The sequence below is a fragment of the Marmota flaviventris genome, chromosome 11 (assembly GCF_047511675.1).
Source record: "Marmota flaviventris isolate mMarFla1 chromosome 11, mMarFla1.hap1, whole genome shotgun sequence".
NCBI classification, from domain to species: domain Eukaryota; kingdom Metazoa; phylum Chordata; class Mammalia; order Rodentia; family Sciuridae; genus Marmota; species Marmota flaviventris.
In genome coordinates this window covers 31,857,968-31,882,700 of record NC_092508.1, presented here as the reverse complement: position 1 = coordinate 31,882,700, position 24,733 = coordinate 31,857,968, and the positions used below count along the sequence as shown (strand labels likewise).

The 24,733-nt window shown below is 33.2% G+C and overlaps 1 protein-coding gene across 3 annotated transcripts in view; it reads right to left on the bottom strand.

Moving 5' to 3' along the window:
• The window catches only part of Raph1 (Ras association (RalGDS/AF-6) and pleckstrin homology domains 1), a 98,395-nt gene that overhangs the window by 20,099 nt on the left and 53,563 nt on the right, over positions 1–24,733 (bottom strand). For 2 of the 3 annotated variants that reach the window (XM_071618878.1, XM_071618879.1), the window contains 7 exons: positions 19,216–19,296; positions 6,527–6,604; positions 5,817–5,976; positions 4,647–4,768; positions 3,359–3,424; positions 1,899–2,042; positions 1,017–1,127 (listed from right to left, as the gene is read on the bottom strand). In XM_071618878.1, the coding sequence (XP_071474979.1) occupies positions 1,017–1,127; positions 1,899–2,042; positions 3,359–3,424; positions 4,647–4,768; positions 5,817–5,976; positions 6,527–6,604; positions 19,216–19,296 (762 nt within the window). The remainder of the gene's footprint in view (positions 1–1,016; positions 1,128–1,898; positions 2,043–3,358; positions 3,425–4,646; positions 4,769–5,816; positions 5,977–6,526; positions 6,605–19,215; positions 19,297–24,733) is intronic. The other variant, XM_027942006.2, reaches the window with a different exon arrangement.

Sequence of the window (24,733 nt, the reverse complement as noted above, 5' to 3'; positions counted from 1 at the left end):
AATAAAAGGTTGCCATTACAACATAAGTAATTTTATCAAAGCAATCAAAACTCTAACTTAAAATTCTTATAAATACTACTCTTAAAACCAAATGGACAATTCCAAGAGAAACGAGAAATCAAGTGTGATGTAAGCATGTAGACCTAAGAAGTTAATAAAGGGTTGCTAAGATGGAGCCAATTAGAACTTAATTATTCTCAGAGTTCCCTGAGTTTTTGTGTGGTACCTTTATCAATGTTCTAGATCATGAAAAAGACTAAAAATGTCTGTTCTTCTCAAAAGTACAGACACAATCAGTGTAAGAAGCTCAAAAGCCCAATTAAAGGAGTAAAAAACTCCCCCAAATAGTGTGGATAGCACAGGCTATTATGGCTTTAGTTTGGGGGGAAAAAACCCAAAAATTATTTCTAGACCAGATAGTCAATAGATTTTGAACTTGGCCACAGTGCCCTCTGATGTTCTTCTGAGTTAAGTACAGGAAAACTAATTAAAACACAAAACAGGTCCCACATTTGGCTAAAATGTCTAAAAAAATAAGTCCAGTATTTATAATCAAATATATTTTATGTGTTACGGCTCAAAGTTTATTATAAAATTAGCATCTACTCCCATTTCCACTAATACAGTAAGAGTTAATTGGCTAAGGATCAGCTATAGCATAACATTCTTTTTTCCCTTACCACCCTTCTCCATTCCTTTTTTAATTTGCAGTGCAGGGGATGGAACCTAAGGACTATACATGCCAGCAAGTATTCTACCACTGAGCTACATCCCCAGCCTTACCATTCCTTTTTAAGCCTATAAGAGTAAAGCAAAAATAGTATACTTGATGGAGATCCAAATTATTCTACAATGGCCCTTAATCTGTGTCTAACATCAATTAAAATTACTATAATGATGTATTAAACCTACTGAACAGAGCAAAAATGGTTTACTTAATAGAGATTCAAAGTATTCTAAAATGCCCAATAAACCTGTCTAATCAATTAAAATTCCTATAAAGAGAACATACTTACCTTTAGCACCAGACAATAGTCTGTAGGTGCTTTGTATTTGTTCCGATAATCCTGGCCATAATAAACATTGACATGATCCAGCTGGAGAAAACACATCAGATCCCGAGAGACCTAGATAAAAATACCCAAAAGATTAAATTGACAACAATGTGGATGCAAGCATATATCACATCTCGTAACAGTTTTTAGTTGAGAATTAAGACATTAAATAGAAATTACAGCTACTTTATAGAAGACAAGAGAATGAGACGCTCTATAAATGGTTCTTTGATTGGCAATGTAACCAAAAAGGCAGGCCATTTTTGCTTATTGTCTTGCCATTCATAATGAACACTGAGTTATTGACATTTTAAAGATAATTTAAATAAAGCATGGTATATTACAATCAATATAATACAAGAGAGCTTTCTGGATCAAGTAGTTCAGTGCCTATAATGCATATCTCAAACACAGAAATTCTCAACTGGGGGTTTTCTTATCAGTTAAATAAGGGTCACAATATACTCATAAGATTGGTTTAAAACTAGATGATACCGTAAAGTGCTTAAAACAGTCCTAAACCCCAATGAGCACAGAAGACAAAAGCTATACCAACGGTACTAATAGCAAAAAGCCCACTACTTAAGATTGAAATGGTTGTAATTCCATAAAATTATTCTCCCCCCCAACAAAACTACTCCAGCAGGAGTTCCACAAATAATAAACAAAACTATGATTTCAAATTTGGTAAGAAAATTAAGATGTGCCAAATTAATAATCAAAGAAGTGAAAATTCTCAGGTTTCCTCCTCTTTAGATTAATAAATCGATCTGTGTTTCCTACACAGCACAGATTAAGAGTGATCAGCATAATGAGGGGAACAAGTCTACAAAAAGCACACACCTTTGCTTTTCCTTTAGGGACATAGTAGATACCAGATGCTCTCAACAGAAAATAACGTTTTTTCCAGGACTTCTTGCCATCATCTTTCAACCAAAGCACTCCTTCAATTTCCGGTACAGTTACAGAACTTCCACAAAAACATTCCTAAAATAAGAAGATGATTTGGAAAGACTTATGATCCTTGACTTATCAAGGAAAAAAGATGTGTCTACTCCAGTGAGATGCATGACACTGTAATTAAGCCAAGATGGTTCTGTATTAAAATCATGCTGCTGATTTTACCTGAATTAGAATTAGAAAATTCTCTAAATACAGTATGAATTATTTTTGAACAACTAAAGAAATCCCTAAATATTTAATAAGTAAAAAAAATCAGTCATAAATAAAATACTGATTTTTTTTAACAAACTTTTATCCAACGTTTTGAGGAGAAACTAGCTTGAAATATCAACTGAGTTGTATAACAGTAGTTAAATGAAATCTAAAGAGCATAATTACACTAAGTTTAATAAAAATGTCAAGCTAACATAAATATTAAACTTCTTCTCCAAATTAACATCACAACAGATTAGCTCTCAAGCTAAAGAATAATAAAGTTAAAAAGAAAGTAACATGCCAAGTGAATAATTAATAAAAATTTTAAAACTGTACCAATTTATATGGTCTAAGAGGGCATTTATTTATAATAAAATATTTAATACTAGGTTGAAAATAATAAACTCAAAATTCTGAATTCCATTGTCCATGCTTAAATAAAAAAATCTAATATTAAAAACAACCATGTATTTGTAAAAGAAAAAAAATCCTAATTAAACAATAACATAGGATATTCTAATTAATTTCTCCTCAAAGTATAGAGAAACTAGAAATTATAAAATTTTTTTCTTAAGTGTAGCTAGTATCACTAGGAAAAATTGAGTGCTGATCTTCATTTTCCTAATTGCCTTGTTGGTAAGAGTTTATTCAGGTTTTCAACTTACTAACTTCTTTGATTTTAGTTCTTTAAAATCAGAAAAAGCCAAAGGGCCAAAAATTTGGGTAGATTTAAATTTATTACTCTGTAAGATTTTCCAAAAATGATCGTTATAATTTAAGAATTTGTTTGAGTTACTTATGGCTAAGGTTTGACATATTCTGTGAACTGCTAGTTATATTCAAATTTCTCTCTAAAAAAAGGAGGTAAAAATAGCACAACCACATCTTTCATTGATCAGCTTTGTCCTCCGAACTTGACAAACCCTAAAAATTTGTTACTCCTTTTAATCCACTAGAATATTACTCGTTTTTAAAAGGTTCTCTTTAATGACCTAACGTTCACACAGATGAATTCTCTCCCTCATGCTATCAAAGAATACAGGTTTCTCAACTATGAATATGGAGGACCAATATACTAGGTTCCAAAAGGTGCTTAATATTTTAATTTAATAATGTGTAGGAAAAACGGGGGCAGGGAGTCATACCTCCAACAGCACTTCTTTGTTTCTATCTGCCATTTCAGCTGTTTCCTTTTTCCCTAGGAGATAATTCTGGAAAAACAATAAAATGAAAATTAAAGGATAAACTCATTCTACTATTCCCTTGGTAGAGATGAGTATATGATTTGTTCAAGAGAAATAGCAACTAACTCTAGATCTATTTTTGCCAGTGCACAGTTAGAGGAATGCTTCAAAAACTCCCCATATGTATATGGGTATCATCACTAAAATGCTTAGCCCCAGCTTCCTGCCTGAACACTTGCTGTGAATCATTCCCCAAACTGCCTTCTCCAAGTCCTGAGGTGATATTACATGCAACAGCTGACAAATATGTTCTGGGATAACTAATGAAAGCTACATTCAAAGTACCTGAAAGGTTTATAAATTATTAAGTACAAGTAAAGCAAATTTCCTTAAAATATGCTGTTTAACAGATCCAGATGCAGAAAATTTGATTGTTGTAGATTTTTAAGAAGAAATCCCAAATCCTATGAGACCATATTTCATTTGCTTGGTTCAACAAAAATCTGAACTGTAATCATTAGCATAATTATTTTTATCAGACAACATCTGCTGGCACCCTCAAATATGTATGTAACCTTCACTAAAATATCAAGAAGCTATGTCATGATTAAGCCTGAAGGGTAACTATTCAATTCCTTTAACACTGCTGCTGTTTTTTCTCATTTCTACTTTGTTTTTGGTGGAGGTATTTTTCCTAGTCTATTGATTTTCACAAACCGTCTAGGTATTGGGAAACATTATTTATTTTGGAATGAGGAAAGATGCCAAGTAAATCAAGATAACATATACTGGAGTGTGGAGCCATTTAAAATCAGAGACCACTCACTGGGCTTTAAAAAAAAAAAATTTAAAAATAAGTCCAAATAAGTATCAACTGGATAATGGCTTAAGATAGATTATTTTTTTCCTTTGACAAGATAGATGTAAAATTCACTGAAGAAATTGCTGGGTTCAAAACAGCTCTGGAATACAGGGAAGCCTGGTAACTCCCTAGAGCTACTTCTGTTTCACCAAGGGTGTATCCCATCTGGCTCTGTGGGACTGGGAACTTCACAGTGGGCCCTGAAGTGAGCTCAGCTAACTTTACACCTCAAGAGTACTAATGAATGCTCTCATAGGGTTTTGCAGCTGCTTTGCTCTAATCAAGTGGCTGCCAGTCTTTTAAACTCTATTAACTTAGCAGTATCAGAATTAAATAGGGCATATATTTAAAAAACCCTGACCTTTGTAATTATTCATTCAGTCTTACCTGTGGGTTTTTGAAAAGTGCATATTTTTCTATACGCTCCATAAATATAAGCTTGTTTTGGCTATCTCTTGTCCAATTAAGAAGATTTTCAACCAAGTTTTCATGGTCTTCAAATATTCTCTCTAACCCAAAATAAAGTATCAATATTTTGTTAGTATTCACCAGAATTACAAGACATGAAACCTTGTGAAGAATTCACATTGAGAACTACAGAATCTCGGGCTGGGGTTGTGGCTAAGTGGCAGAGCACTTGCCTTGCATGTGTGAGGTACCAGGTTCAATCCTCAGTGCCACATATAAATAAATAAAAAATAAAGGTACATCAACAACTAAAAAATATTTTAAAAAACAAAACAAAAAATTATAGAATCTTAATAAACACTACATCCTTGTCCCTTACAGATAAAATATCTGTCTTCCCTCATTTTTTGTAAAAGGAAACATGGCCTAGTGATGTGAAGTGACTTAACAAAGTCACAATTGACAGGTAAGAATTAGGACTAGAATCTAGGTATTCTGATTTGTACATCATTCTTTAGCCTTTAGCTTTTATCCATCCCATCCTTAAAAAATAAACACATTATCTGCATTCTATAAAATTTAATATCAAGTGCTGCCAACAGTATTTAATTCTTTACATTCAAAGAATTTCCAATACGATTTCTTCTTTGGTTCATGAATAGTACTTAATTTTAAACATAAATACATTTTCTAACTTCCAAATTAGGTATCAAAGAATGTTTATATATATTGAACATATGTTAAAGAACATGTTCTAGATATTGATTCTTCGAAATCTGTTCATGTTTTGTTTGCCCTGAAAGTTAAATGGTGGTAAGATTTAATTACAAATGAAAATAAATATGTCTTAGTAAATGCATTGATGTATGCAGTTTTTATTTGAAGGAAAATGTATTTTGTCATCTTAAAAAAAAAAAAACTTTGTTTTTAACCATTTTAAAACTGAAGTAAACTGCAAATTGCTTAGTATTCAAAGACCTCTCAAAATAGCTGAGAAAAAAAAGTAATGTAAAAAAAGCCAAATTATAAAAGGTAAACTGCCTGTTTATAGAAAAAAATATAAAGATGTCTTAAAATGCTTCTATCACCATGAAAACCATTGTGATTGCACAGAAATTAAAAAGCAATTAAAGCGATGATATTACTAACCCATTTGTAACTCAGAAATGGTCTCTACCAGAGACCAGTCTAAACTATAACCACAGTGGGATTTGTCCATCAGGTTATCCAGCACTTGTCTCACTGTCTGCCGCTCATCTACCATCATTGTTTTCGAACTGTCATCAGACATGTGGACTCTAATCACCAGCTGTAATAGGTAAAAATAAAATTAAATGAAGACCAAATAATGGTGTTTTAGAAAAGGATTTATTGTAATATCAACTAGTAGTCTGCTTAATATCTTTGTAAATTAAAATGGAAATAATGGATTTATCAAAAGATAAGCTAAAAACTAAATATCAATATTAAAAGTCTTTTAAGGGGTAGGATTGTGGCTCAGTGGTAGGGTTTTTGCCTAGGATGTATGAGGCACTACGTTCAGTTCTCAGCACTGCATATAAATAAACAAAATAAAGTCCATTGACAACTAAAAAATATTTTTTAAAAAGTCTTTTAAGATAACAATATTGAAGAATATTAAGAGACCTTTCCATTTTATTCTTTTAGAATTCAGAATGAAAGTTATTCCTATATAATACATCTTACCCACAAAAAATTTACATGTGAAAAATGTATTACTAGAAGAAATACCCCCCCTACCACTCCATACATTAGAGGAAAATGATGTAAATAAGGCAGTTCTTCATAAATCCATACAACTGATAAAATCAGAAATCAGGCAAAAGCCTGCATATCACCTTTTTCACTTGTGCCTCCTTAATTTTCTCTAGGGCGATTCTGATCTTCTCCGCTTTCAATTTTGCTGCCTGTTCCTCCTGTGAACATAAAGCATTTCAGATAAACTAATGAATTATCTGAGAAATCTATTTTATTCTTAAGGCTGTTCCTAGCATTGGATTTCATTAAGAATATACCATCATATGTGTAATATAAATTGAAATGCATTCTGCTGTTATATATAACAAATTAGAAAAAAAAGAATATACCATCATATGCTTATGTAGAGCACATTTAAAAAATAGCCCTCTTCATAAAATGAAAGCAAACGTGGTAAAGGAAAGAGCATTTTTACAGATGCAGACCTGAAAATGTCTTACAATACAATTAGATTCCATATTATAAGAGGGAGGGGAGAACTCTAATGTAGTAAATTAGTAAATCTGATCCCATCAATATAAAGCAGTTAAATTTCAAGTTTTGGATTTGGGGAAATAACAGCCATCTATGGGCCTGCCACTTAGTTATACTTACACAATCCCGTAACTCCTTCCAAAGTATGGGCAACCTTTTGCATACTATTTTGTTCTGTTACAATGAAAATGTATCATCACCTTTAAAATATCTACAGCGTACTTCAAATATGTTCATTTTATTGTACTTCAATTTTACCTCAATAAAGCTATGAAAAAAATATCTATAGCAAAAACCAATTATGTATTTATTTTCAAAAAATATAAAAATCCTTAATAAATAATAAATACAGGTACATTCTCAATTACTAATACAAACACAGGTGGCTGTTGCATCCTGTTTTACTCTGCTTTGGAAAAATCATACAATATAATCACATCAGTAAATTCAAATTTATTTCTATTTATTCATTTATCAGATTTTTAAAAAATGCTAAGTGTAACTTTCCAAACAGCTCAATTTCTAATAACTTCTACTTATAAACTAGTTTATAAGCAGTAGTAAAATTTATAAAGAACTAGAAGTAAACAATTTTTCTATTTTTTGTGTGAAACAGCACACAGTACTCTAACACCAGTACTTACTTGTAATTTCCAGCAATAGGCCATAATATACTGTAGCATTAATCACCAATTGAAAAAAAAAAACATAAGTAAACTTTTGTTTATAAAGGATTATTTTTAAGCTTTTTATTACTCTGGAAAATATCTAAAAAAAAACATAAATTATCATCCTACATATTCCTTTATTTAATGTCTTTTAAAGGAGAAATAATTTATATCAATCCAACATTAATTCTCTCTGGATTGTTATTAAACACCAGAATCCATATGCTATTTTTCATTAAAAAGCTAAAGCATCCAGGGCAAAAAGCAAAGACTCAATTAATTTAAAAGATTTATTTTCTGTTCACCTAAATTTTGATAGCTTTCTAACTGCTTCTCTTTCTATTTCATACTCTACACGGTCTCCCCTCATTTTGAGCTTAGTATTTACTATGTGGAACAGAGAAACAGTGGATAGGGTAGACAGTGAGCTTGTTAGCCAGAAATCTGATCCCTTTCAGTGAAAGGAGCCAGTAAATTAACATAATAACCAAGGTCTGGAAATACTATCTGTAAACCCAATTATTTTCACAGTGGAGAGGGATAAGATAAAACTCAGTTCTTGTACTATTATAGATATATTCCTTTGACTAAATCATCTTATTTCCCCATCCTTAATGCAAATAAACAGTTATAAAATGTGACTACATTTTCTTTTTAAAAGCAAGCTTGAAAGAAAGCTTTAACTACTATCACTGTTTCTAGAATTCAGTTTTAGAGAAATAAAAGTCATTACCAGGCAAATTACCAAACCCTATGTGTTTTTGAGGAGTACAACACAGCTCTATAAAGTAATTTAAAATACTTTGAACTGTCAAGTAACTGATTTCATAAAAACCACTAGAAAGCATTTGCCATTCCCTCATCCTTGTGCATGAATGGTGCTTCAGAGAAAAAAAATTTGCCAAGCCAAATTTGAAAGTTCCACTTCACATTGCCAAAGAGTAAATTTAAAGTTTGATGAGGAAAAACTGATGTGGAACAATGTTTTTGGTATTTGAAATACAAATATGAACTTCTAAATGGCCAAATTCTTCATGATATTATAATCAATCTGCACACATAAAAAAAGTTTAGAAGATATCTTCAAAGCTGAAAACATTTTTAAGACAAAAAAAAAAGGCATATTTAAGAGAATAAGACAAGCCACAGACTGGAAGAGAAATAGTTGCAGCAAAAGATATCTAAAACTAAAAAACCAAAACAAGCAACAAAAACAAAACAAAACAAAAACCCCATATACTTCAACAAAAATACGAAACAGGAGTTCTTTGGACACCTCAAAAAAGAAGACATACAGATGGCAAATAAATTTAAGGAAAAATGGTCAACATTCTTTGTTAATAGGGAATTGCAAATTAAAATAAGATACCACTATACATTTATTAGAATGGACAAAATTCAAAACACTGACAATACAAAATGCTGGTGAGGATGTGAAACAATAGGAATTCCGACTTAACACTTGTGGGAATGCAAAATGGTAGAGCCGCTTTGGAAGACAGTTTGGCAGTTTCTCACAGAACTTAACATACTCTTAACCATATGACCCAGTAATCATGTTTCTAAGTATTTACCCAAATGTGTTGAAAATTTATCCCAAATCCTGCACACAGGTGTTTACAGAAGCTTTAATTGTCATAATGCCCAAATCTTGAAAGCAACAAAGATGTCCTCCAGAAAGTGAATGAACTATGGTGCATCATGGCAACAGAATATTATTTGGCACTAAAAAGAAAATGGGGCTAGGGTTGTGGCTTAGTGGTAGAACACTGCCTAGCATGTATGAGGCACTGGGTTCAATTCTCAGCACCACATATAAATAAATGAATAAAATAAAGGTCCATCAACATCTAAACATACAAATTTAAAAAAGAAAAAGAAATGAGCTATCAAGCCATTAAGAGGCATGAAAGTTATCTTAAAATGCATGTTAGTAAGTGAAGGAAGTCAATCTGAAAGTTACATATTGTATAATTCTAACTACATGACATTTTGGACAAGTCAAAACTTTGCAGATGGTAAATATTAGTGGTTGCTGGGGGTCACAGGAAAGGAGGGGTGAAGAGGCAGAGTACAGTGGATTTCCAGGGTAGTGAAATTACTGTGTATATTATAATGGTGGATACATGGTCAGAACCTAAAACTGTTCTAAAAAATAAAATCTATTCAAAAATAATATAAAATTTATAAGTTATATTGATACATTTATAAATAATATTTACATGCTCCTATTTTTTTATGCTACTGTCAAATGCAATAGAACACAATCAGTGCTATCTTTTGAAGCACTGACATGAAAAGTCATTCAATAATAGGATTAGCTTAAACTCAGATATCGGTTTCTGCTCCACACACTGGAAGTATTAAATAAACAAGAGACCAATTAACACATTAAGCCAATTAGACTTCTTAGCCATTAGGAAATCATTTTTATGTAAAGCAGGTAGGTGGGGAAAATCTAAATTCTGCTACTTTCCTATTGCTCAAATATTTTTCTTCAACAGCTACATAAATTGGTCTGTATAAAAAAATGTATCAAGGGGCTGGGGTTGTGGCTCAGGGCTAGAGCACTTGCCTAGCACAGGAGGCTCTGGGTCCAATTCTCCGCACCATATTAAAACAAAATAAAGGGGCTGGGGATGTGGCTCAAGTGGTGGTGCGCTCGCCTGGCATGTGTGGGGTGCTGGGTTTGATCCTCAGTACCACATAAAAATAAAAATAAAGATGCTGTGTCCACTGAAAACTAAAAAATAAATATTAAAAAAAATAAATAAAAAATTCATCTTTAAAAAAAAATAAAGATTATTGTGTCCACCTACAACTAAAAAACAAATATTAAAAAAAGTAAAACATAGTTAAAAAACTGTATCAAATTAAAATTTGAGCTAGTTTTTTTAATTTTAATATAGGCAAATTTTAGTTTATCTTCTCTAGCTTATTACAAGGATAATCCCTGTCAGAAGCTTTCTGAGTTAACAGAATTGATCATGAGTGCCTCTGAATACGTGTCTGAATATCACTTCTAGAGCAAAACAAGAAAGAAAAAAACTTTCATCAAATTGCAAGATTCACAGTATCTGATGCTCCTGTGGGTTAAGAAACTTCCTTGGTTAAATTCTATTTATATCTGCTATAGTTAAGCTACAACTATATATAATATATATGTGTGTATATATATATATTTTAGTTGTCAATGGACTTTTTTGTTTATTAATATGCGATGCTCAAAATTGAACCCAGTGTCTCACACATTTGAGGCAAGCTCTATACCAATGAGCCCTCTAACCATATATTTTAACCATAACAACTTGGGAAAAAATAAATTGTCCTAAGATGTTGGTGTTGTGCAATATGGGAAAAGATAAATAAATCTTTGCTGGTATGTTCAGATGACATATTTAGGAAGATCTGCAACAGTTTATTTATAAACGCAATGCAAATCTATTCTCAGTGATTAACACAAAGCACAAAGTTTTCTTTTTCATCTCTTGTTGTATTGACAAACTCAGGTCTTAAGTTTTCTGTCTCTTTTCTTCTGACTATTCCTTTACACTATCTCACTACTATCCTAAATAGAAGTAAAGGGCACTTCACACATATGAACCATTTTCTCTCCTACTGCATCTTTTAAAAGAGCAAGAGACAACCAATTTTCTGCTGAAAAAATGCCTGCATGGCTATCAATAACCACTGAATGCCAAGCTGTCTGAAATTTATATAAAGGACAAAAACAGAGTGAGAATCTTATGATTAAATAAAAACAATATTATGATTATAAAGTGTTAGAACACTGTGTGTGGTGTAAAAATTAGCATACCTGTACTTAAGAGATATACAGCTTCTAAGAGAGGGCTAGTGAATTCCTTCAATTGAGAGATTAAGGCCTTTTCAGTTCAGAACAAACCCAACTGAAATTAAGAAGCTAAACAGTAGTTAGCAGTTTCTTGGGAATCTAGTTTATTTTATAGATTACAATAATTTAAAAGTTTTAAAAATTAAAATGATTCATAGAATGTGTAGTATAAATAACTTTGTCTATTAATTGCTTTATTCTATAACAGTTTTGAACCAAAATAATAATAATAATAACTAGTTTATTTCCTCTGAAGAAATCACGAACTTTATAGCCTCACAAATAGAGCTAACATTAAGTGAATACTTAGAACTTGCCACTATGAGGTATATCAGACACAGAATCTCACTCACCTCAACAAAATTATAAGGTTGGTATTATTATATACATTATACCAATTATCTGAGGCTCAGAAAGACTGTTATCTTTTCAAGACCATATAGGTAGTTATTAGAGCAGTTTTTAAAACATTGACTTCTCAGAGGGAGTCAGCAAAGAGGGAACCAGACTCCTAGGGACAGTCGGACTGCCACACAGTTGGTAAGAGGTATGTACTTTGGGCTGGGGAGTGAGCATGTGTAAGGCCCTGGGTTTGATCCTCAGCACCAAATATAAAGACAAGGTTATACTTATTTCAGAACAGCCAGATGTTCTGGCAGAGAGGGCACTGCCATCAGCACTAGGATTAAGTCTCCTTTGAGAGGCCCTTGTGGCTGAGTTGCCTAGGAATTTTTATCACCTCTTTCATGACTCCATCCCAAAGCCACCCAAAGTATTTAGATTCTATACATCAAACTGCATCCTGCTCAAATTTCTTGTTCCACAAAAGCAGGGTGGGTGGTATAAATAAGGTAGGTAGAGTCAGATGTTGGCCAGATACACTAATGCCACAACTGGGTCAAAGGTGAAGATAAGATGAGGGCAAGAATGGCTCTGCTACTGCAGTTGGAATTGCTTTCTCTTGGGCAGAAGTAGAAAAGTTACTAGCCCCATTTACCCAAAACTTGCCAAGAACAACCCTTCCCATGGAAAAAAAAATTTGCTTAAATTGCTGTCATATTTCCAGGGCTGCAAACATTGGTACACAGAAGGTAATCGGTAAGTATCTGTTAAGTGGACAATACAGTTACTCTTTTCAATAGAGTGACTTTCATATATAATGTATATGAATACAGACCCCCCAATGCAGTGAGAATCTATTGAAAAGGGTAACTTCATTGCATGTACAATATACACGCCACATCTCAGCACGGTTTGAATGATCTGACTCTTATTTACCTCTCTAAACCCAAATCAAGACACTTGTACCCTAACTTAACTGTTTCATCTCTAGCAATATGGTCTCAAGCATGCCAAGCTCTTCTTCCCTCAGCCCGTCTACATGGAACACTCCCTTCTCCTGTTAGGCTGCATCTTTTCATCCTTCAGGCTTTACCTTATATGCAACCCACATAGGAAGACCTTTTCTGATCTCACTATCTAAATGAAATGGACCCCTGATCCTCTTCTCACAGGTGTACCTTTCCCTTGTTTTCTTCATGCACTTAACATTTTCTTTTCTGTGCTTCTTTGTCAACGTTCACGATCTATCTTTGTATGTAGACTGTGAGGTCCTACGGATGAGGAACATATCCACTTTACACAATACTGTATCACTGTACCCAGCAAAATATTGACTCTGTAAGTATTACTTATTTTAAGAAATAGAAATGGTAAAGGTAAAGGGTTAAACTTTTACTAAGCACAGTATACAAAATTAACTGGAGGGGGAACAGGCAAAAATAGAGACTACTCTAGTGTCTCTGAGAAGAGATAAGAGCTTATTATTAGGGTGGGGTCAGCAATGGAAATTAAATGGATGGGAAAACTGAAAAATACTGCTTCATTACAGACTTGAGATATTAGAAGAGAAAAGGTGCCAATGATAACCAGAGAGTTTAACTTGGGTTAAGGGAGAAGGGCAGCATCCTAAGTAGAAACAGTAAGGTCAAAAGAAAATGAAAATAAATTGTTGGGCTCTGGGAAGAATGATAAAAGGCTAAACACCTAAGGGATTTAAGTGCTAGCAAGATACTGGTGATCTCTGAGGAAACCCTTGAAACCACCTGGAAATGTGTTCACAAGTACAGAAGGCAGAAAAGAGCTGAGGAAAAGAAAAAAAGGAAAAAAAAAAAAAACAAACTTTGCTTAGATTATAAAAGAACCTGCTTAAGTGACCTAGCACTTGGCCTAAGCTTTACACTTTTACCTCCACTCACAGACCTACATTAAAGAAAGAAATCTAGGCAAGAGAAAGGGTCCCACTGTTTTCTTTGTCAAAGGGTCTTCTCTTTGAGCTGGTTCTTGAGGAGATTTTAATTTTAGTCTCTCAAATTCTTTCCCAAGTTTACAAGGTTAGGAACCAATGAATTTAAAAAACCCTCAAACACAGTAACAAGTTAGAGGCCATTACCCATAATTGCTGTGTGCATTCTGCAGTGAGAATCTATTGAAAAGGGTAACTTCACTGCATGTACAATATACACGCCACACCTCAGCACGGTTTGAATGATCGAATCTGACATTCTTGAATTTAATATTACAACATTTAAAGAACATAATGAAATACAGACATGACTTGAAAATAGATAGAAAGCTAGTCAGCTTCCTGATTCTATTATTTCCTGATTAATGATGTTGACTGCTAAAAGATTTTAAATTGTTGAAAACACTAGCCCAACGAAAATTCAGCTGGACTGATTCAAACTACTCTGAGGTTGCAGAACTAAGAGATTAAAATTGCAGCCTTCTCCTCCAATTTGATTAAGTTCATAAACATCAAGATTCTATTTACATAAGTAAATGTTTTAATTAAACAAGGAGGTGATAATATAAATAAAAATTATACAGCTTGTTAAAGAATTCATAGTTTAGATAGCCATTAGTAACAAAGGTTAAAATTAAAGCAATGATTTAAAAATGCAATAGAACATTAAACTAGAAAAAGTACAACATCACATACTTGAAAAGACTACTAGGCATTTACAAAAGTTTAAAAACTAGTGAAAATTACCAAAAATATATTCTACTCTTGATATCTTCCAACAGTTATTAAGTAGACAGTTACATTTGGTGAGGAAAAAAAGTAGCTCTATTAAAGACAAAGGTGCTGAAATAAGAAAACAATAATCTGAGGGCACAATCAAAAACAAATTATATTCTACCTACAAGGCAGTAAATAGTTACATGCATGTGGAAAGCAGTAGGATCACCTTGGTCAGCAAATGAGAAGGTTTTCCTGCAATGTTTCTCAGAAGAAGGGAGGTTTCCCTGTCCAGATAGGAGTGCTTGTGAAGGAAAAGAGAGAAAAACAAAAAAGGCAATAACAGAAGTCAGTGGAGGCATTGTGTGTTTAAAATATAAAGTAGACAAAGCAAGAATGATTCTCTATAATTAATCTCATATAATTTTTTATAAACTAAGTGAAATATGTCCATAAAGAAAATATAAAGAGGGGTGGGGAAGAAAAAGGAAAAGCAAAAGCAAAAGCAAAGGAGGGGAGATAAAGACTTCATCTAGGCCCATGAGTCACAGGTGATTCTTGTCGATTCCTGGCTCTTCAGGAAAATGGATAAGACAAAAATCTCAGAGCTGGTTCATGAGTGTTGTGCAGAGAACAAATACATACATGCCAGAAATCTATGACTAAACATGTGTTCATGTTGCTAACGTCTATGCAAGATCTACAAAGTTTTGAATATTATCTTCTGATGAGAACATAATAAGACTACATTATTTTAAATACTTCAAGTATTTCTGATCAATTCAATGACAGCCATAACACAAGGAAAAGCATCTTTCAATATTGCCTGATGTGACATACTTGTTTTCAGTAAAATTTTATCAACCCACTCATTATAGGACCATGTTGAAAAAAATCAGACATTCACAAAGGAAAGGACTTGTATAGCAAATGAATTATATAAACAAACTGTTAAGATTTCCCCCCTGAATTGGTTTACATTAATTCAAGTAATTAATATTTTCATAAAAATGTTTATGAATAATATAATCCCTAACTACCATTCCCCCCTTAATAACTTTCATTTTTTCCCCTTTAATAACTTTTAACAACATGCTATAAGATAATTTTATGCAACTGTACTGGCTTATCCTTAAATTCCAACTGTTTTGATATATATAATTAGACTTGCCTTTCCCTAAATAACTTTGAGTTAGTGTTTATTTTTTAATACTATGCAATTACAAATCACTGTTTAAATTAACACACAACACAGCTGAGAAGAGTTATAGAGAAAATGTTCTATAATGTTATATTTTATAAATTGAAAACTTGAGAATGTTTTTGGAGAGAAATTATTTGGAAAGAAACATGTAAGCAAATACTTAGAGCTGTACTTTCAGGAAGTACTAAACACACTACTTTAAGATTGAAACATTATTATAGAAGATAATACTAGTTTACTCTTTACTCTTCGCTCAGATTTACACCATGTTGAGTTTGCTACAAGGTTATTTTATTGACTATTATTAAAACTGAGTTTGGGGGCTGTGGTGATAGCTCAGTGTTAAAGAGTGTTTGCCTAGCACTTGTGAGGCACTGGGTTCGATCTTCAGCACCACATAAAAATAAGTGAATAAAATATAAGTATTGTGATTGTGTCCATCTACAACTAAAAAATGGGGGAAAAAAACAAAGAAACTGAATTTTAATTCAAGATGAACTTATACCTGCCTCTATCTCACTCATTCCAGAAAGGAAGGAAGGAAGGAAGGAAGACAGACTCACTGACTGACACAAATATTATCACCAACAAGACTGAACAATAATAAGAACAGAGAATATTATCCCTAGGCCCTTTCACATAGATGGTACAGTGATCCTAAAGATAAATTTATTGGTTGATTTATCCACAAAGGCAATAGGTAGGCAGTAAATTTTTTAAAATTTGATTCAGTTTATAATTGAAGATCAGCTAAGACAAGGAGAAAATTGAGAAAAATAAAGAATGGAATGCACAATTAAAAAGAGCAACTACAACATTCATTGCTCTTATTCCCATTCATTTTTTGCTATTCACACATGATGAGAAAAATGTATTCTTACATAGATTTATAAAACATATAATATGTATTTTGAGGAAATTTCTTGAAAATCCACTGCTATTCATCTTATAAAAGTTACTTTTTCAGAAAAAGATCCTCAGTAGAATATCTATATTCAGATTATTACATTTCAAATTTAAAAAGATGAAATAGTCCTCAGGCCATCAAAACAAATTATGATTTGGTAAGTGTAATCCCATATATTAAATTCAAATTTCAGTTTTTTAAAAAAAAAAAACAAACAAAAGATTTATTTAATCAAATCCACACACTCATATCACCTTTAGACTTCAAAAGTCCCTAATTCTTTTTTTTTTTTTTTGCTCAGTAAGAGGCAAGGTTAATTACATTTGCTTAAGACTCATTTTGAAATAGTAAAATAGTTTAAAATAAAAAGGGAGCAATCACTATGGCAAGCAACCTAAAAATGTCACATAAAAAAATGAGAACACAAAAACAATACCCAAACATGACCTTCTGTATCTGAGTCACATATTTCTTCTAGAACTCTGTTCTTCATAAAGAAGGGGCAATGGTGGGTCAGGGGAAACTGGTTACTGAGGAAAGATGCAGGAGGGATAAGAGGAGTGGTATGTAGTTGAAGAATGAAGAAGAGGAAATTCAGAGAGTGATTTGGACACATGACCCAATTAACCTCAGTCTTGGCACATGTTGCTAGTTAACAACAATATACACAGCTTCATAAAAATAGGGCCTTTATTATCTTGTATTTACCACTATAAACACAAAGTCAGAGGCTTATTTTGTAATCCATTTCACATGTTTTCTTTATCTCTCCATTTTTTCCTCTCTCTCTCTTTTTTAATTCAAAATTTTGTTTGGTTCTAACTTTGAGCCTGGAACCTTACGCCAGGGACTGGAGATGCAAAAGTGACAGACATGTAGGTACTCCTGCTGTCACAGAATTGAGATTGTAACAGAGACACAGGCCCACTGGAAACTATAATATAGTGTGTCAGGTGGCATGGGAGCAAGTAGGAGGTAAGTACCTAGGCCAAAATTAGTGGCTAAGTTGAAAAAGTTTGAATCCAGAGTAAGAGGCTGTGGGATGGAAGAGGGAGCAGACAGCAGAGAGATCTCAGAAGAACAGTTCTCAAAGAGGGTAGTTCTGTCTTCAAGTAGGCATTTCAAACAATGGTAAGGATGTTTTGGGATGCCATAATGAAGAAAAGTGTTACTTTTTGTTACTTATCTAGTTTTACTGAGAGGTAAGTCAGAAATTGCGGATGCTGTGCAAGCACACACCCCATCCCACATAACTTTTTAATGTCCTTACATGGAAAATTATACAAATGGGAAATCCCATTTATAACAATCTGAGCTCAGAATCTAACTCCATTTTACATATAATCACGAAGTAAAATTTTGTGTAATTTTAATTAAAAAAATTTGTTGTTGTTGTTTAAGGAATGCTTTTACCCAGTAAAATAAATTGAGGGAATGCTGTGCCTTCTTTTGTTCAAAATTTATGAAGAACCGTTCACAGTGGTGGAAAATCATTTCAACAGTGGAAACCCAGCTTAAAGTAATAGTTACCCAAATCATAAGTGGTAGTATTATTGCACACTCCATCACATACAAGTGAAAGAGAGATCTGAAATTTCATTGACTAGAATTAAGAACTAAATAATGGGATACAGGAATTTCAATGGGTTTCATTTATATGGATTGCTTAAAATATGTCATATTACTTATTTAAAATATTTATAACAATGAAAAATCTACATTTGTTATGGTTTGGATCTGAAACATCCCCCAAAGTCTCATGTGTTCCGGGGCTTTTAGGAAATAACTGGAGCTGACTTCATTAGTAAATTAATCCATTGATAGCTGAAGGGACAACTGGGAAGTGGGACCTAGCTGGAGAAAGTATGTCAATGTGGGAGTACCTTGGAAGGGTTTACCTTCTCCCTGGTTTCTCTCTCCTTCTTGATGCCATGAGCAGAGCAGCTTTCCTCTACCATAATGTTCTACTTCACCTTAGGCCCCAAACAAGGGAGCGACTAACCATGGGACTGAAAACTATGAAACCATAAAGTAATTTGAAAAGGTATAAAGAAACCATACCCAGAATATTAACCAGTCATCTATATAAATGCATTAAAAGAAATATGTTCTTTCTTTTCATACTAAGTCTTGAAAATTCAGTATGTATTTTATCCTTAAAGCACATTTCAATTTGGGTTACCACATTTTAAGTACTTAACAGTCACGTGTGGCTAGTCTCAACCCTATGGAACAGTATAGCTCTGAAGCATCCAGATTTATCAACCGAAACTAGGTTTTCCGTTAAGAATTAATGCAGAAGTCATTCTATTTGATAACCCCCATCCTGAAGAATGGCTAAATTTATTAATATCTTAAGAAACTAACAAAAGCCCTTGACTTCAGAAGAAAAGAGAAAATGTGGTTTCTGGTTCCAATGCAAAAATTCTGTATGTCAGATATGCTACCTACCTAATTTACCCTCAGTATCAATATTCACTGATACCCTATCATAAAGGTGCTTATTTGGTATTGCTTGTATGATTTTTTACTTGAAAAATTGGTGTTATATGAAAGGTTTCATCATTTGGAGTTCTAATGAATGCATTCATTCCTCTCCACTGATATTTAAACAGTCCCATGACATGTTTACAGAACTTACAGGTGTCAGTTCAGCCTGTTCTTCTGTGAAGTCAATATGACGCTTGGCCTGCTTGCGGGGACATCTCAGAGAAATAGCATGCTGTGAAAATGGAGGAAGGAAGAAAATGATAGGTAAAGGAGGTGAAAAGGGCAGCTCTCCTTGTCATGCAGAAAGAAAAAAGGATCACTGAAATGAAACAAAACAGTAATGAAACAAAAGAGTAATGAAAAGTTACATGCAATTACCTTAGATTCTTTTATGCAAAAATTAGAGATTGGGACCAAATGATCCTAAGCCTTAATAATTTATGAATCATCTCCCTCTACCTCTGGACAATACAACTCACGGGAGAATTGTGCACAAACATCGTGTCCAATACCAATTCAGGCTGACAAACTTTAATTTGGCTTTGACCACGGTTTGGCAGCACTCTTCACCTCTACCCCTCACTCCGCTAAATCATCCTTTCGTACCCTGTTCTGAGTTCTTCAAGCTTCTAGCTTCTCCCTTCCCCCTAGTCACATGAGCTCACTTCCCCCCATTACTAAGAAAATCACATCCATCATGAGGATCTTATCACTAAAGTAAACTCTGGAACTAAATCCATATTCTTTCTCATATCTTCCCCCAGTTCTATATAAATAGCCTCCCCACCCACCAATATCTAACAATAACAAAACCAAGCATATCCCAGATTCTACTCATTCTTCCTCCAACATGAGTCTCTGATACTCAATGAGGCCAGCCCACTAAGGGTGAGGGCACAGGGGGGGTGGGGAAAGCTTCCTGGTTAAACTAGTATTTTCTCCTCTGCACTACCAATTTTCCTAAATTCATGGTCTAAAGCTCCTCCACCTTTTAGCTACTCACTTATTTCATAATTTCCTGAAATAATTTTTTTTCTGAAGCCTTTATCCTTTGAATTGTAATGCATTTTGTAATTCATTGTCAAAGTCATTAATGATCTTTCAACCAAAAAAGGTTTGTCTTTCCTATCATAGTACTTGCCACACTCTATTGCAATCCCTTGGTTGGTTTCAATTCTATACCCTTCTTTCTCACATGCTAGATCATCCTAAGGACACTGTAAATAAATTATGATCCCTTACAGTCCAGTGCCTTGCCTAGGCTCTCAAATATTTATGGAATGTATGGATAACTATTTCTGCTAGGCTTTCCTGCCACATGCTTGGTCAGATCAAGACAGTTTTTGCTTTTCCATCTCTAAATTTTCTCATTACACATGTTCTACAGCATGTTTCAACTGCTAGATCAAGAGGAGACCTATCAAACCTATATTGCCAATATCCTTATCCTTAGGACAAAGAAACTGAAGTTTAAGGGCTAAAGGGACATGACAAATGCAACCAATTCTCAAATGGTTCAGGAAAAAAAATGTATACATACAAGGAATGAGTAAATGTGGCAAAATGTTAAAATTGGTGGAGCTGGTTAATAAATTTCATGAGTTCTTTCTATTATTCTTTCAACTTTTTGTAAGCTTGACAGTTAAATCTAAAATATTCTAAAAGAGATGACTGACTACCATTTTGAACAGTATAATGGAACATTATGTAGTTACTAAAATTCAATATATTCTTATAAAAGCTATGTTGTAAAGGGACAAAAACACAAAATAAAACACACAAAGAGTAGAAATTAATTTCTGCTATTACATTAAAAAGATGAAAATGAAAAAACCAGACTATGGTTTATTTCATGTTAATTCGGTTCCTTTTCTACAAGGTACCTAATACTTAAATAAATGATCTATCCCAAACCTAATCTTTACCTACTCTTTATCATATCCTAGTCTAAAACATGTAGGAAAAATGAATTCAAGGATCAATTCTCCACATAAATTTTGCTCTTAACTTTCTCAGTTCCAAGAACTTTCATTTGTGCTATAAAGTTATCAGATTCTGTATCAATCTTTCAAAATTTTCCCACAAATCTTGGCAAAATAAGTTATGGGTCACCTCTTTCTACAACCAAATGCTAACTTAAGATGAAGTATCATTTGCCAGCCAGAATCCTTGGGGTAGGAATGGGAGGGTACATATTGAAAAGCATTGCTCGAAACACAAGAGCCAAACCATTATCAAGAAATGGCTTTGTACAAAAGGAGTGGCTACAAATAAAATACTTGCTCATGAGAGTGAATATATTACAATCAGAGAAAAGAAATGGAGGTTTGTGCACCCACTGTTTCAGTAAAAGAGATGTACACTCATCTGTTACTGACACATATGTATTTTTAACAAGTGTTCTGTTGACAATAAGCATAGCATGACAAAAAATGCAGATCCTGGAAATGGAGTGCCTGGGTTCAAGCCCCAGCATGGCCATTTACTGACAATGTGATTTTGGAGTTAACTGTTTAACTTGTTTACTCATGTGTCAAATAAAGGTAAAAATAGCATTTATATATCATATAAGCGTTAAATGATAACTGAATTACATTACTCTAAAAACAGGAAACTGTCACCCCTCATTTGAATTTTATTTAAGACTTAATTTAGTCCATTCTTAAATTTTAACCCAAAACATTAAAAAAATATACCAAAACACCACAAGATGGGGGTGTTGCTGCATAGATCTCTTTCCCTTTTTTTCTCCTGTCCATGAAGTTCGGTCTTTAGGTCTCCCACTGAGAACACTGGCCAGTATACTCATCTGGATTCCCCTTCAATTCTCTGATGAAGCAGCATGATATGGTGACATGAGGTCTACAATCAAGGGTTGCTATGTTCAAATCCTAGGGCAGATTATGCAGTCACTCTCTGCCTCATTTCCATACATTGTGTTTGGCAAAATTAGTGTGGTAAGACATGCAAAATCCAATGCTTAACACAGAATAAGCACTCAGTAAAGCTGCTTCTATTGTTTTCTATTTCCTCCTCTTTTCTCTTTATTCCTCTTGTTCTACATGCCATTAAATAGCCAGTTAATGTTTGAATGTTTTTAAAATCATTTTATATTTTAGAGACCCGATCAACTTTAAAAACCCATGAATATATTTCTATTCTTGTTCAAAACAAACAAAAAAGGTTCTTTACCAGTTTTCCACAAACCCCAAACAAAACAGACCTAAAATCAAATAAAGTCATTTTATTTCTGCAGAGAAGCGAAAAATGTAGATTCCCAAGAAATACATATAATGTGAGTTACAGCATATATGCCAGTGCTGACAGAAAGTATATATGAAAAATGCTCTTGAACTAGATTTTCCCCCAGATTAACCAAATCTTCAGTCTCTTCTTTCATCTGATAGCTATTTCTTCTGCTGTTAAATTCACTAGGCCAGTCAAATTGGAATTAAACACCAAGTTGGTACACATGAAAAAATTTCAGTGAAGCCATGAGAAAGGTTGCTACAAGAAAAAAAAAAAAAAATCAATGTGTAACTCCAATCATTCAGATGTGTAGGACTTCTGAAGCTTTCAGAAAGTCCTGTGCTCCTTCCTATCCAGTTACTACTTCAGAACAGTAAGATTATGCTTGCTAAGAATAATTTGGGGCTTTGAAGATAGTGGGCTCACACCCCATGTGCTATGAAACACAACTGCTGTTTTTCTCTTAATACCTCAAAATTTCTACACAAATTTTCTGTTGAAATAGTTCTACAAGGTGAAGTGGAGCAGTTGCACTGAAGCTATGATATACATTGTTGTATCACATCATAAACTTTAATACTGACCACTTGTTCATATTTAAAAACCCTCTACATATAAGGAAAAAAGTTATAATTTCAAAATTTTTAATAGCTCAGGCACTAGGCAATTTTTCCCCATTATAATATAATAAATCACCAAGTTATTTTTTAAGATACAGCAAAACCTTTTGAATCTATTATAATGGCAAACTAATTTTAATAGCTTTAAAAAGTCTTTTCATTTAAAAAATACATTTTCATATATAAAATTCCAAATTCTAGGGAATCATTAAGGGGTAAACACTACCAGAAAACAAATATAAAGGTATATTCCAGTGTTAACTTTCAATCTATAAATACTATTTTATAGGGAATTTATAATATGCAATTATCAATTAAATTATCAAACAGCTTGTGCTGTTGTCTCATTGAAAAGTATGTTTTATTAACATGAATAAAAGTGCCAAAATGAGTAGATTAACTGCAATCTATATTTCACATTGGCTGAAAAATAAAGTGCCTTTATTAGAATTTATTTCAAGTACAATGAATCATACAATGAATTCTAATTTTAAAAGACCTAACAAATTATCATTATTGCTGGTGGACTTCAAAAGAATATTGACTGAAATTATCCTGTATTTCACTTTTAAGTGTATCTGTGGAGAGTAATTTTATACTAAAATAATTCCTAATATTTAGAAAATAATCATTTTTAACAATCAACTAATATTAAAATTTTTATTAAAAACCAGTAAACAGATGTTGTGGCTATGAAATTCAAATATAGACTTCTCAGTTACTTGATCTACTTTATCTTTTCAGTCTTAGCTTGAATGGAATAATGTATGTAACATTAGAATTCATTCATACTTTTCAATGAGACAACAGCACAAGCTGTTTGATAATTTAAGTGATAATTGCATATCTAGATAGAGATGGTATTTGCCTGGTGGTAGTGAAGGTGGTAAGCAGTGGTCAGACAGGATATATTCTGAGTAAAGCCAGTAGTATTTGCTGCTGGATCAGAAAGGATGTGAAAGAAAAATATAAGCAGATAAAAGACATGGCAAGTATCTAATGAAATTAAAAGATGAAACAGTCATTAACTGAGATGAAAAAAGATGTGGGAGAAGCGAGTATGGAGAAAAAGATCAGGGTTTCAGGTTTAGATCAGGACATCCAAACAAAGACACTGATTAGAAATGGAATGAATACACCTGGAGTTCACGGGAAAGACTCGGGCTAAAGATACCTATATTTTCTTGAATCTAAGATGACTTGATGCTCATCAAATCTGAATGACTTAAGTGTTAACTGAAGGCTTCACACAATATACTCTTATTTGGGGCATTGCTAACAGTGTCTGATAGATGCATTCTGATTTCAGGATGTGATTGCTTAACCATGGCACTGTTTTAGGCCAGATAATTTTTTTTTTTTTTTAAGTTGTAGATGAAAACATAATATCTTTTTTTAAAAACCTTTGTTTTTATTTATTTATTTTTATATGGTGCTGAGGATTGAACCCAGGGCCTCGCATGTGCTAGGCGAGTGCTCTACCACTGAGCCACAACCCCAGCCTCAGATAATTCTTTTATGTGTGGGCTGTCCTATGTACTGTAGGATGTTCAACAGAATCTCTGGCCTCTACCCATCAGATGTCAGTAGTACCCTCCTATCATGGGCAACCAAAAATATTCAATGTCTTTTGAGGGACAAAGAGCCTCTAATTGGGAACCACTGCTTTAATGGGTTCAAATAAAGTGAAGGAAGGCACAAGAAGTGTCTTAAGTAAGTGAAATTAAAATTAAAATTTAGAGTTGTCAGTACACATGGATGAGATCAGGAGGAGTATGTATAGATAGAAAAGTAGCCTAA